General features: G+C 37.1%; 1 protein-coding gene across 2 annotated transcripts in view; it reads right to left on the bottom strand.

The window, feature by feature from the left end:
* Positions 1–15,668, bottom strand: part of kiaa1549la (KIAA1549-like a) — a 152,584-nt gene that overhangs the window by 20,586 nt on the left and 116,330 nt on the right. For both annotated transcript variants that reach the window (XM_059334464.1, XM_059334465.1), the window contains 3 exons: positions 11,943–12,088; positions 4,614–4,738; positions 709–929 (listed from right to left, as the gene is read on the bottom strand). In XM_059334464.1, the coding sequence (XP_059190447.1) occupies positions 709–929; positions 4,614–4,738; positions 11,943–12,088 (492 nt within the window). The remainder of the gene's footprint in view (positions 1–708; positions 930–4,613; positions 4,739–11,942; positions 12,089–15,668) is intronic.

Genomic DNA, 15,668 nt, shown 5'->3' with positions numbered 1-15,668 from the left:
AAAATGTTGAAACTGTTGTAACTGTTGAAACTGTTGTAACTGTTGTAACTGTTGAAACTGTTGTAACTGTTGAAACTGTTGTAGCTGTTGTAACTGTTGAAACTGTTGAAACTGTTGTAACTGTTGAAACTGTTGAAACTGTTGTAACTGTTGTCATGGAGACACGCCGAGTGAGCGGCCATTTGAGAGGGCGTGGCCTGAAACGTTCCCAGCGGCCACTCTTTACCCTGATGCAAACACGCCTTATGTTGTCAAACCACTGACTAGGTTTAGGGCAGAAAACTTCCTGGTTCGGCGTTATAAAACACAGTTTAAACAGTAAATAAATGTACGTAAATGCCAGAAGTGAAGTCGTTACAAAGGTCACGTGACTGCTGCAAGTTACGTAAAAAACGTAAGTTACGTTCAAAAATGTGATTCATGTAACTAAAGTTAAAAATGGTTTACTTTTGTTTTCACACAGGACGCGAACCCCGCTGGGTGAAACTCCACCACCAACCACCACCCTCCACCCTCCAACCCAATGTGGGAACCCGCCCTTCTAAACTTTGCTTGGCTGTCAATCACTCCTATATCAGCAGATGGTGAAATACAGAGAGCTTGTAGCTTGTAGCTTGTAGCTTGTAGCTTGTTTTTGGATGTTTCTGACAGGAGAACAGGCTGCAGATTAAAGAACCATTAAATATTAATTAAATATTAATTAAATACCTCTTATGACATCCTGCGAACGAGGCCCTCTTCTCCTCAGCCGTCATTGGCTCCTTGACCCCGTTGTCGTGGCGACCGTGCCTGTTGTCGTGGCGGCCGTAGCCGTGGCTGCCGGTCTCGGACAGAGAGAACTCTCCGTAGCCTTTCCTCCTGGCCTTCTGCCGCAGTTTGTTCCTGTAGTGCTCGATGTCCGACTTCTGCTTCAGCCCGCTGTGGTTCGCCTGCAAACAATCCATCCAAGTATTGAGTTTCACTAATCATATTTCCCTGGCTCCTTCTGCTGAGAGGCAAACAACTTTATCATGTTTCTATGATAAAAAGTTTAGTCCTTTCTTTCTAAGTGCTGGGCCTGATAAATGTGCTGCAGCAGAGCGTCCCTACAGTCAGTAATCAGACAACGAGTCACACCCCAACATGATAGTTTCTGCTAATGCACACTTAATCAATATCAGATGAAGTGGAAAACCAGAGAGCCCTGAGGGGATTTCTGGTCTGATGTTCATAGATTTAGGGATAATTTATCACAGTCACAGCTGCAGAGAGGTGCAGAGAGGTGGAGGAGGAAGAAGGAGGATGAAGAAGGAGGAAGACTGACAGGAAGAGATACATTATGATAATACTACAGTAGAGATACATTATGATAATACTACAGTAGAGAAGAGATACATTATGATAATACTACAGTAGAGATAAATTATAATAATACTACAGTAGAGATACATTATGATAATACTACAGTAGAGGAAGAGATACATTATGATAATACTACAGTAGAGAAGAGATAATTATAATAATACTACAGTAGAGATACATTATGATAATACTACAGTAGAGGAAGAGATACATTATGATAATACTACAGTAGAGATACATTATGATAATACTACAGTAGAGAAGAGATACATTATGATAATACTACAGTAGAGATAAATTATAATAATACTACAGTAGAGATACATTATGATAATACTACAGTAGAGGAAGAGATACATTATGATAATACTACAGTAGAGATACATTATGATAATACTACAGTAGAGATATATTATGATAATACTACAGTAGAGATACATTATGATAATACTACAGTAGAGATATATTATGATAATACTACAGTAGAGGAAGAGATACATTATGATAATACTACAGTAGAGGTACATTATGATAATACTACAGTAGAGATACATTATGATAATACTACAGTAGAGGAAGAGATACATTATAATAATACTACAGTAGAGGAAGAGATACATTATAATAATACTACAGTAGAGGAAGAGATACATTATGATAATACTACAGTAGAGGACAGGATACATTATAATAATACTACAGTAGAGGAAGAGATACATTATGATAATACTACAGTAGAGGAAGAGATACATTATGATAATACTAAAGTAGAGAAGAGATACATTATGAAAATACTACAGTAGAGAAGAGATACATTATGATAATACTACAGTAGAGGCAGAGATACATTATGATAATACTACAGTAGAGGAAGAGATACATTATGATAATACTAGAGTAGATATACATTATGATAATACTACAGTAGAGGAAGAGATACATTATGATTATACTACAGTAGATATACATTATGATAATACTACAGTAGAGGACAGGATACATTATAATAACACTACAGTAGAGGAAGAGATACATTATAATAATACTACAGTAGAGGAAGAGATACATTATGATAATACTACAGTAGAGGACAGGATACATTATGATAATACTACAGTAGAGATACATTATGATAATACTACAGTAGAGGAAGAGATATATTATGATAATACTACAGTAGAGGAAGAGATACATTATGATAATACTACAGTAGTATTATAGTAGTAGTTTGAAGGGGATTTGGATATTGTTCGACCGAATTTTTCCATATTTTTGTGTCTAAGTGACTAATGTACAATATAAGGGCCACATTTAGAGAAAAAAAATTCATTACGAGATTAAAATTGCATATATTATATTAATTACAGAAAAAAAATTGTACATTTTGAATTAATTACAAGAAGTCGAAAATATTTAATGAGGTGAAAAACTGTCTCAGATCTTTCCTGAATACAGCGAGACCTTTACAGGAGCACACTGTGAAAAGGCTTCTACCAGCTGAGGTAAAACACAAAGAACCTCATGAAGAACATTTTCACATTCTTACCTCATAATTCATGCCTCATAACTCATTTATACAGGGTTTTTTCAAACTCTATTTAATTAAATATACAATCCATTAGTGAAAAACTGCAAATGACTCCTACAAGCAGTCTCTTTCATTGTGTTTGTGAGAAGAGAACATTCAGAGAACAAGAAAACTGGTGAAAGCTGCAAGTTCTCCTAAATCACTCAAACAACCACTTAAGAAATAAATCTGTTCATATGAGCGGTTCTTGCACAAAGCCCAATCTCTACAAGTACCAACTGCAGAAGTAGCCCCCGGGGTCCAAGTGGCCCTGTTAGGGAACACCAACAGTCCCAAACAACAACAACAACAACATGACAAACAATAAGACTGGAAAACATCTGCCACATTAACATACCAGCAAATTATCATGTTCTGGTTTCTGCTCTGCCCCTCACAGCTGAGTGCACTGAAGCCTTGAGGATGTGTGGAGTACATCATGTATATATATATATATATATATATATATACATGATATATATATATATATATATATATATATATACATGATATATATATATATATATATATATATACATATGTACACTGTAAAAAATATTCTGTTTAATTTACGGTAAAATAACGGCAGCTGTGGTTGCCAGAACTTTACCGTAAAAAATACAGTGAGTGGGTTTTCTACTGTAAATTTAAATGTAAATATCAGCTAAATCTGTCATTTAGACTGAAAAATCACTTGCCATTTTATCCCTATTGTGTCTCATTTTGGTAATTTTGTGTCTCATTTGATAATTTTACATATTTTTTTGGTCATTTTGTGTCTTTTTTTGATAATTTCATGTCTCTTTTGGTCTTTTTCTGTCTTTTTTGGGTAATTTTGTGTCTTTTTAGATAGTTTTGTGTCTCTTTTGGTCATTTTGTGTCTTTTTTGATGGTTTTGTGTCTCTTTTGGTCGTTTTCTGTCTCTTTTTTTGGTCGTTTTGTGACTCTTTTGGTCATTTTAGGTCCTTTGTTAGGTCCTTTGGTCTGCTATTATTTTTAGGCTAGTTATGTCCTTGTGACGTTATGGTATTTCTCCATTCATTTTAAATGAAAAATCTAATATTTTTTACAGCAAAACTGTGTTTTCTAAAGTTTATGACAGAAAAAAGTAAAAGTTTTGTGCTATTCTTTGATTTACGGTAATTAAAAGTGTCTACTACGGTGATATTACAATTTTAATTTCACGCCCTATTTCTGATATAATTTGACAGTGTTTTACTGTAATTTCTACAAACATTTTTTACAGTGTATATATATATATATACAGTCCAGGCCAAAAGTTTGGACACACACCTTCTCATTCAATGCGTTTTTCTTTATTTTCATGACTATTTACATTGTAGATTCTCACTGAAGGCATCAAAACTATGAATGAACACATATGGAATTATGTACTTAACAAAAAAAGTGTGAAATAACTGAAAACATGTCTTGTATTTTAGATTCCTCAAAGTAACCACCCTTTGCTTACTAGAATATAAGACATGTTTTCAGTTATTTCACACTTTTTTGTTAAGTACATAATTCCACATGTGTTCATTAATAGTTTTGATGAATCTACAATGTAAATAGTCATGAAAATAAAGGAAACGCATTGAATGAGAAGGTGTGTCCAAACTCTTGGCCTGTACTGTATATATATATGTATATCTATATCTATATATATATATAGATATAGATATATGTGTGTGTGATGGAGACTCACCTCCCCGTTGAGGACCACCGAGTCCTGGCTGTGAGAGGAGGAGGAGGGGTAGGAGTAGGTTGGCTGAGCAGTCATTGGTTTAATGGTGATGAGACGCAGAGAGCCTGAATGGTCTTCATACGGGTCTGAAGGAAGAGACAGACAGAGACATTACTTACAGGAATCATAGACATTATCATGTATTCCCTCAAATCCAACATTATTCACACAGAAATGTTGATAATCCCGCATATATAATTGTCAAATCAAGGGGAAAAGCTTGAAAAATGTATGCAAATCATGTCAGTTTCTTGCTGTAAGTTAATTTAATTTGACCTTCCTTGTGTCCCAGAAACTTCATGGACCTATAATGAGTCTCAGGTTGTGATTTATGAGTACTGCGCTGCCACTACTTGGTCATTCTGCAGTAGAGTTAGCAGCTATTGGCTGTCCTAAAGTCGATAGAAGTCGTTAAATGACGTCATCATAATAAGCATAATTTACCATGTGCATCTAATTATAATGAACGCTGTAGAAGAGAGGAATAACGAGACAAATTCCAACTCCTCCTCCTTCATCTGACCTTGGGACCGGCAGAAGTGACCCAAAAGAGACTGCTCTGTGAGGACTGTACCGCTTGTGAGTGCTTTGGGACGGCTTGTTAAGAAGACCAAGAATTAGTCTCCAAAAGTCTCCAATAACACCAGAGAAAGTCGCTAGATTTGTTTCTAGTCGCTATTTTGAAAAATAGTCACTAGAGGGGTCTGAAAAGTCGCTGAATATAGCAACAAAGTGGCTTCGTTGGCAAGTCAGCACATGATTAGCTTAGCACAGCAAAGACAAACAATAAACAACAACAATAAACACCTCTAAAGTTCATTACAATCTTACGTTGTTGAATGACGTTCTTCAAAAAAAAAAATTGTACTGAAAAAACAGCTGAGCTGACAGTCGCTGAGCTTGCAGCCTGTCTGTATTTTTTCTGTTCTTTTTATTTCGCTTTGATTGACATTTACTGGTACCACTCTTTAGGTATGAAGCCACTAAAAATGCGAACACAGCACAAAAATTAAGCAGGCAAAGCTCATTTCAATATCAGAGTATATCTGTGGTTTGATTTCAGTTTCATTAACCCGTGCTGTTGTTTCCACGCGTACACTGGCCTTGAAATAATTACATTTGTCTAATTCTGTTGCAACGTAACATTTATTTGTCGACATGTCAACTCTCCAGATTTAAATCAGAGCAATACTTTACTGAGTGTGTTTGAATTTCATAAAACATACCCATAACTCAACGGAAGTGAGGATTAAACCGATGTTGACTTCTTTTTCTTTGATGTTGGTTCAACTAAAGTTAGCTAATGTGCTAGAATTAGGCTAGCATGAAGGCTCGTTAGCATGCTAGCTACATAAGCGATACCTAACATTGGCAGCCAGAAACAAACATCTATGATCCATTGTCAGTTTGAAAACATGATCTCATGTGGTGAAAGTTAGCTCTACTATATTCTGTTGTGGCTTTTTAATGTGTTCAACAGTAAGTAAATGATAAATCTCAGTAACCAGACAAGAACCCGACTATACAAGGATTACCTGGATATGAAATATGAAATGTCAGGCTCAACTCTGAGCGTCTGCTTTCTGCTGTGTTTCCATGTGTACACTGGCCTCGCTATGCACTCCAAAATAATGACATTTGTCTAATTCTGTCTCTAAGGTAAGATTTATTTGTTGTCATGGCAACTCTCCAGATTTAGATGAGAGCAATACTCCACTCGCTGTGTTTGAATCCCGTGGCTCAGAACTTAATATATTTATATAAAACACAGATCTGAGCAGTTTGATGCTGCATGGCGTGCTTCACTATTATATATATAATATATCTGAGCTGATGTATTCATGTGTGTGTTACTGCAGCGAGCAGCAGATGGAGAGTGTTTCTGTACTCGTCCTCTGTGACTCACTGCCCGACGGACATCGTATGGCAGACTGTTGTCGGCTACAACAGTCTGCCATTAACTCCACATTCACATTCACATCCATCCTGCTGCAGCTACGCTCAGCTGCTGTTAGCGCCCGTTAGCATGACAGCTAAGGTCGACAGGTGGAGTCAGCAGCAGCAGCAGAGGCCTGAACCAGGCAAATAACATAAAATAACATGAAGTCTGGACATGAGAGCAGTTCTACGACTGCTGTTGTTTTAATCAAACACGTGTTTCCTGAGATGACCCTGTTGGAGTAGAGAACATTCTGTTTTAACATCTAATCATGAGGCTCTAGTGGTTTCTCTAAAGGTTATATTACTGGAATGATAATAACCAGTCTGTATGTGTTTTGTGAGATAAACACTCTGACTCACCTGACTATCGACTCGTTGACACGTAATCTGCTTTGACTGTTTTTTCTTAATGATGTCTGAAGTGCTCTAGTTATGGTTTACAAGAAGAGAGATTAGTTTTATACCCCCATCTCATCAAAATGAGTTTGTGATTTTACTTATTATTAGTAACTATTTTTAATGTAACTAGTTCCCTTGTCAGCTTGTTTGGTGATGGTGGAACAACTAAAATCTTTTCCAAGTATCAAGGTTTCTTGACAAAGGCGTTTGAATGAGCTGCCTGCACTGAATATGTTGTAATTTTAATGGTGTATTGTGTTTTAATTATTGTGTCTTTAAAAATGTATTATGTTCTCCTTTTTTCTGTAAAGCACTTTGTGATTTTATCTGTGAAAGTGCTCTATAAATAAAATGTACTAACTTACTTATTTATATGCTCCAAAAAAATTAGCCAGCAGTTTTTCACCTTGTGAAGTAAAGTGTGATTTACTAAATGCAGCGATGTCACAAGATTGTTTACAGTCAAACACAGTTAACCTGCATTGTCTTTAAAAAAATCAACACTAGGTACATTTTTTGGGGAAAAAGTGGCAGGTTTTAACATATTTCATGCATACTTATAATACATAATTATATATGTGTGTCATAGAAAGTGTAACCTGCAATTCTTACATTCTCACATTAAACAGAAGCAGTGTGTAAAACCACCAAGCTTTAGATTTACCAGTATTTTTTAACTTGAGAGTCAGGTTAGCTGTTTCCCCTGCCTTCAGTCTTCATGCTAAGCTAAGCTAAGCTAAGCTAAGCTAAGCTAACCAGCTCCATATTTAGTACTCAGACATTAAGAGTGGCATCAGTTTTCTGATCTAGCTTTCTGCAGGGAAGTGAATAAGCTTGTTTCCCAAAATGTCTAAAAAACTATTTCTTTAACCAGCCAATAAATCAGTGTGACTCATGACTCATTGAGCTCCAAACACATGCAGGTAAACAACAACAACAACAACAACAACAACAGTGAAGCTAACTCACTCTTTTGTTACATTATTGAAGCATTTCAATTTGCTTTCATCTTCACTCCACTTATCTGCCTTCTTTTATTCCCCTGATTTCAGTTTTTGTCTTATTCTTATCAATGCTGTGTTTTAAAGTCCTTCATATGAGTTTATATTTCACTCTGAATCTCACATCGATGCTTCCAGTTAACTGGATTCACTCTTTCATGAATCTGTAGTTTTCTCTAACAGAGCTCCAGCAGCTCTGCAGTTGTGTCCGTCTCCGCTTGTCTGCGAACAGTCGTGAGAAAATGAAACAATTATTCATCCCCTCCTCCGGGTAATCATTCATTCGCTTGCATAAACACTATAAATCACACAAATTACTGTGAACATTGGTTTGCTGATGCAAAAGAGATTGAAAATCACAGCATCCTAGAATGTCAGTGAACAGAAGCAAAGCTGCAGCGTTATCAGCCATCGGGCCTGTTTATGTAACCAACTGTGAGTCTGCAGAGATAATATAAGAATAAGATCTGCTTCATGCTGAACAAGTCATTTACTGATAACAGGTGCTGCAGATAAGACAGTGTGTTTATTATAATCCTGTATCTGAATGGAAAACTTTAGTAAATATGAACAGGATTAAAAAGAATATTCACTGGACACTGGAGAGGAAGTTATGGAGATAAATGAGACTGTTAGTAATTATTTCTGATGAATCAACTCATCAGACCTGCAGAAGATCGTTCCTGCAAATGCATGGTTTGCAGCAATTCATTGTAAATACACATAGATTATTTTTTTAACCAATAAATAGCTTGTCTGCAATCTTGTGAATATTAGTAATTCATTCATTAGAGCCAGTCCCAGCTGACAACAGGTCACCAACCACCGCAGCACCGACACCTGGAGACCTGGAGACCATTCACCCATTCATCCTCTCACTCAGTCTGACGGCAGTTCAGAGTCACTAATTAAAGCTCAGAGCATGTTTTGGAGTATTTGAGGCTGTGGAACAACCTGCCGAGGAAATCAGGTCTGCTGAGTCTGTCATCTCTTTTATGTCTCTTCTTAAAAGAGACTTTTTCTCCTGATTTTACCTGAACTTTAACTTCCTTTGAACTGTCTTTTAATTGCACAGACTGTTGTTATTTTCTCATATAATTTTTTTCTGTTGTTTTATGTCTGTTTTTAACTTTATGTAGCACTTTGTTATATGTGTTTTGAAAAGTGCTCTATAAATAAAGATTATTATTTGTGGAGGACGCGGTGAGAACCGACGCTGACAACATGCTAACTCCACAGCGAGGAGCCGCGGCGGGAGTCGAACCTGTGACCCTCCTGCTGGGAGGAAGGTGCTAACCACGACACCACCTGTAGCCGCTGTGACTGTCATGATGGAGGGCAGGAAGTGATGAATCCATTTACTCCATAAACTGAAGATGAAGGAACACTCATGTGGATAGTTGATAGAAAATGAACCATAATGAACCAGTTCATCCTGTGTGGATGTGATCCTGAGTCAGATACAACATACAGAGGTCTGCAGGACTAAAGGTCGTCTGTGTCTGGTTAATCCAACACTGGGCGCAATGTAGTATTAAACTAATGTCATCAGTCGGAGGGTAATGTGGTTGTTGATAATTGTCTTTTTATACTGCAGCGCTAGCATCAGGCTACTAGCTGTAGCAGCTAACTTTTATCATCAATTTCTACCTAAAAGACTGAGATGTCTGGTGAAACACTGTTAAAAACCTGGTCAATAACCTGGTCGTCCATTAGTCGTCATACACATTGTAATTACATGACAACACCAACTCAAGGCACTTATAATGCTATGCTATTGGCCGACCCTTAACAACACATTGTTGTCCGTTCCTCCCCCAGATATGATCCGGAGCTCATTAAAAACCATCACCTGACTGCTGAAAGGAGATCAACACATCCTCATAAACTAGAGAGAAACAATGACAATATATGTTTGTAGAGGCAGCAAAACACGACTCAGATTTACATGTTCGACTGTCGTCTGCCGCCGTCTGATGCAAAGTTAAAATGGTGATGTCACAAACAGCAGGAGAGTCCCGTGTGAAAACAAAATTAAACTTTTTTAATATAACTTCCGTATAAATTCACCTCCAACTACTTCACTGCAGCATTTAGGTCCATTATTTACTGTTTAAACTGTCTTTGTATTTGTATTTGTCTTTGTACTGTCTATGTATTTTATTTTTTTTTATTTTTGTATTTTAGTGTTTATTTCTGTTTTATTTATTTTATTGTCTCTTGTTCTGTTTGTTTATGTACAGCACTTTGTTGCGGCTGTGGTTGTTTTAAAGTGCTTTACAAATAAAGTTGAGTTGAGTTGAGTCTTTTATAAGTGTTTCCCTAAACCTGTCAGTGGTTTTGTAGCATAACTTCACAGAACAACTGACCGTACATGTGTCTATAGCGGCGCTGAGCTATTTTTAGAACGCTCCTCTCCAAACCGCGATCCGCTAAATGTTTATATGTGTAATTTTGACAAACGCTGATATTTGTGGTACTGATAAATATTCCGTCGTGTCGTTGGGAGATCTTTTTGGACACAAACATAACGGAGGAACGTCTCTGGATCAGACTCTGTTTGTCTGATCGATCCATCAGTGGACCTCGTTGTTCTTTATATCCTTGTTTACATCTTTGCTTTTACACGCCATAATTATAATTCCTACGGCCATCAGAGGGTGTCAGTCAGTACAGACATAGGGACGGTCATAATAAGCTGCTGGACAAATCACACACTAGGGCTATAACAGAGTCTGTATTAAGTGATCAATGATATCTAGACTCTGTATTAAGTGATCAATGATATCTAGACTTTGTATTAAGTGATCAATGATATCTAGACTCTGTATTAAGTGATCAATGATATCTAGACTTTGTATTAAGTGATCAATGATATCTAGACTCTGTATTAAGTGATCAATGATATCTAGACTTTGTATTAAGTGATCAATGATATCTAGACTTTGTATTAAGTGATCAATGATATCTAGACTTTGTATTAAGTGATCAATGATCCTGTATCGTCGACGTAAAGTCAAAATATCTAAATATATTATCATCATCTTTTAAATTCCTCTTGTTTCCCACTTTGTATTTATTCTTTTTATTAAAAAGGAATAGATTATTTTTAATTTAAATGTCTGGGAGAGCAGTAATACAATTGTCAAATCATATTTTAGTTGCTTTTAGTGAGTTGATATAAAGGTATTTGTGTTAAATTTGTACATGATATATCAAATATATATCTTTATCAGGTCCCTGGCAGGCTTTGTAATATCAGTAAATATTGTCTTGTGTCATATTGTGATTTCCACCTTTAGTTTCTGTCTGAATGTTGTTGTTTGGAATATAAAATGTGTTTGTGTGTTCCTGACGAGACAGACAGAACTGCTAATATACCCCAACCTCAATAAAAAAAGATTACAGTGCTAATTTGTTTTTAATAGCTACACAGCGTATCAATGTCTGCCTCTGAGTGTCACAGGTTTAATGATGAGTCATTCTAATAATGCAGCGACCGCATGCTGTGGGTGGTCTGGACTTAAATAACATTAATCTGACACCATGCTGTCACAACTCTGACAACTTCCCACTTCCTGTCTTCATCTACTCACAACTGACTCCATGCAGAAACTCTGCCAGCTGCTGGCTTTTATCTAGATCAGAGTTTTACATTCTGGGATACAAAACACTTCAATACTCAGATAAAAACACAGGAAACGTCTCTTTTGTCAGTCTCAGCGGTTTGTGAAGCGTTAAAAGACGTGCTGATGGTGTCGTCACTGACTCACTGATTCATTCTGCTCTTCATGAGCTGATATTAATTATCCCCAGAGGGAAATATTACTGATAATAGTCAACACTGACTCACTAATGTCAGGCTTTGTGTTGGGTGTTAATGTATGTCTACATGTCAGTACTTGTCTGTGTGTTTTCTCCTCCTCCTGTTTCCTGCTCCTCCTCTCACCGTTGGTGCTCCTCTTGTGCAGCTCCTCCTTGCCGTTCTTGCTGCTGCTGCCGGTGGCCGTCCTGCGGGCCGAGGAGCTCTTACTCGTGTTCAGCTTCCCGGAGCCGTTACTCGACACCGAGCCGTCCTCTTCGCTTGGCAACCGCCTGCAGTAACCATGGCAACAGAGGAAGGAGAAGAGAGGGCTTGTGAGTCTCAATGTGCATCATCTTACAGTTATTACTGGCAGTAAGTGTCAACTCTAAATATAAGTTAAAAATATCATATGAGGGGAGCATAAAAAAGATTCAATGCATACATGTAACAGACAAAAAGCACTCAGAGATAATAAAAACTGTGATCCTAAACTATCATTCCAGACCAGATGTAAAACCCACACACAGCTTCAGAGTTTTATTTTTGATCTGTGATATCTAGTGTTTTAATAGTGATCATTTTATTTATATTCCTCAGGTTTTCTTTGTGCTTCTGAGTAGTAATTATGGTAATTAGACAAACTATTCAGGGCCAGAAGCCTGCTGCTGTGGCTCTCTGTGGGAAGTGACCTCAGAGATGTGATGCTATCGATGCTATTAGCATTTGGACTGTAGTAGTAAACTAAAAGTTTTAATTAAAATAAAATCAATGTTGCTTTTTATATTTTTTTTCACAAAACCTTCCTGCTGACAAGGGAAAACCTTCTATCAACCTGGTAAAGACAGTACATTAAGTTTTTGGCATTTAATGTTAAAGGGGACATGTTTTACTTGTTCTTGTCTTCTAAGTTGGAAAGTAAACTGTGATTTATTCTGACTATTCTGAACGCTCTGTATCAACCTTCTGTGTGATTGTGGTTTATAAATGCTAATGCTACCTGCTAACCAGGCTAATCATATAGCTCCTGTAGCTCTTTGTCATATTATGGAATTCTGTCATATTATTTGTCATATTATGGAAGTATAATAAATTTGTTCCGTTGTGAGAACCCAGTGATCCCATTATAACATTAATTCATTAATTAATTTGTTCATTCATTCATTCATCAGTCTAGGTAAAGTAAAATCAGAGATTTGTAAGAAAATATATTTTAAAAGGTACAAAATAACAGCTGAAAACACGTAAAAAAGAGTTTTGGAGTTAAACAGTTTTTCTCCATTTCTGTGTTCTGGATGTTTTGGGCGTGATGACGCACTGGAGCTCCCTCATCACAGCTCCGCCCCCAACGCCATATAAGGATCTTTATGCTAACTCGTGTCAACGGTCATAGTAACGGAAGATTACAATGTCTGGAATATTTTATGAACCTTAAAATAAACGTTATTGTCTAGAGGTGATTGCGAGGACCTCTAGTGGCTGACAGCAGAACACCGACAGGAACAGGATTTATTCTCCTTTGTTTGTTTACATGAACATTTGAGAGCCAGTGTGACGTTCAGAGAGTCACTGTTAAACTGGGCTGGTTGTTTAATAGCATGTTTTCCTGTGCTGTGTATATTTTTGCTTTATTCTGACTTTAACAGCTGATCCAAACTGGTGTGGTGGGGGCGGAGCCAACCAGCTGCCACTGGCCGAGAGGCAGGCCGATAATAACATTTATTATATATATATATATATTTATATATATATATATATTTATATATATATATTATTATTATTATTATTATAAGTCAGAAACATGTAGAGACACGCAGGACAATAAACGACAAGTAAAGCAACAATCCTGATGTTGTTGGGCAGCTTCGATGGAAACAGCTCAGTCTGCATATATGTCACTTAGACACACACACACACACACACACACACACACACTCAATCATAAACACACACACACACACACACACACACACACACACAATGTACACTAGAAGACTCAATACACTCATGCAGAAACATGTATGAAGACATATATTTGTTCTTGCCTCAGACACACTAGGCACATAAACCACACACACACACACACACACACACACACACACACACACACACACAGACACACACACACACACACACACACACACACACACACAGACACACACACACACACACACACACACACACACACACACACACACACGGCCTTGAGGCCTGTAGCTGCAGCAGCAGCGTGACAGGCTGTCTACAGGTGGTGTGAGATGCACAAATCAGCGAAACCGGACATTACAGAGCCACGGGCCAGGCTAACACCCTGTTAGTGTGAACACACACACACACACACACACACACACTCACACACATACACACACACACACACACACACACACACACACACACACACACACACACAGTGCAGCGGTCAGTGGCTGGCCAGTCTCAGTAAGTCATGTGGTATTAAAGGCCGGAGGGATGAAGCAGAAACACAGTGTGTGCTCCATGTGAAGGTGTGTGTAGATCAGAGAGAAGAGCAGCAGAATCAAAGATGGCCGCCGTTCATCTCCCTGTTTGATGATCTCACGCTCTCTCTGGAGGAGCAGCGAGCTGGATTAATGCTCGTCCTCCTCTTCCTCTGTGGTTAGCATTCAGTCTGAGCCTTCCTCTCCTCAGACTATCAACAATCTGCAGCTAATAACTGCTGCTGCTGTTTCTGATCCACTTTCACTTGTTTCAGTCTTCAACAAGCAAACTGTTCAGATCACATCAATAATACAATAATACAATAATACAATAATCTGACTGTTTCAGGAGAAAGTACAAGATACAAAATGTAATAACTTGTGCAGACAAATTATCATTTAGAGTATTGGATATAATATTATTTATATTATATAAAATTATTAGACCATCCTTGTTTTCTTCAATTTCTGGTTCATTTTAATGCCTGGTACAACTAAAGGTACATTTTTAGGACAAATATGATAACAACCAAAATAGCTCATAAGAGTTTAATTCAAGATCTGATATCTAGACATTTAACATGATTTTCTTGATAGTGATTTTGGTTATTATCAATAAAACCATGGAAAATGTCTAGATATCAGCTCTTAAATTAAACTCTTATCAGCTATTTTTGTTGCTATCATTATTATATTTCTCCAAACAAATGTACCTTTAGTTGTACCAGCAGTAAAATGAACAAGAATTTGAAGAAAACAATAGTCTAATATTTTTTCCCATGACTGTACACATATATATTCATATCTAGAATTTAAAAGACATTTATCAGAACACATTAGGAACAGCAGAGGGTTTAATATAAACTATTGATGGCTGAGTTCCTTTAGGGAGCCAGTGTTGTTAATCTGACTCACTGTAAGACTGGAACAATAGAATTATTAATGTTATTAGTAACACCTGTGCTTTTCATACTCCAACCATACTACGACCTCTTTGTCAGTGTTTGAAATGAGTCATATTTCCATTCCTCCATCATTTACTACTCTCCTATACAAACACTCAATATTTGACTCTAGTGAGCCGTCAGCTGAGATTTCTGACTCTATTAATCATCAGCTGATTCAGTTGTTGTCAGACTATTGAATGGGCATTCATCAGGACTTATCAGCCCATAGGAGTAGATGAGAAGAGGCCTGCGCTACCTGCTAGTAGGTACAGTAGGTTGTTATCGGCACACTAAATGGGATGTTATATTAATATGTAATGTTAAGTAGCAGAGTAATTACTGAATGCGAAGGTGGAATTACAGAGTGAAAGCAAGTTTTTAAGCTTTATGCAAGCAGCGTGGCTGAATATTATATTATATTATTATATTTAGTGTGAACAAATAACACACTAAATATAAAGTAGTAACCA

The sequence above is a fragment of the Centropristis striata genome, chromosome 6 (assembly GCF_030273125.1).
Source record: "Centropristis striata isolate RG_2023a ecotype Rhode Island chromosome 6, C.striata_1.0, whole genome shotgun sequence".
NCBI classification, from domain to species: domain Eukaryota; kingdom Metazoa; phylum Chordata; class Actinopteri; order Perciformes; family Serranidae; genus Centropristis; species Centropristis striata.
The sequence above is the reverse complement of the archived record's forward strand: the minus strand, read 5'-3'. Positions and strand labels throughout refer to the sequence as shown.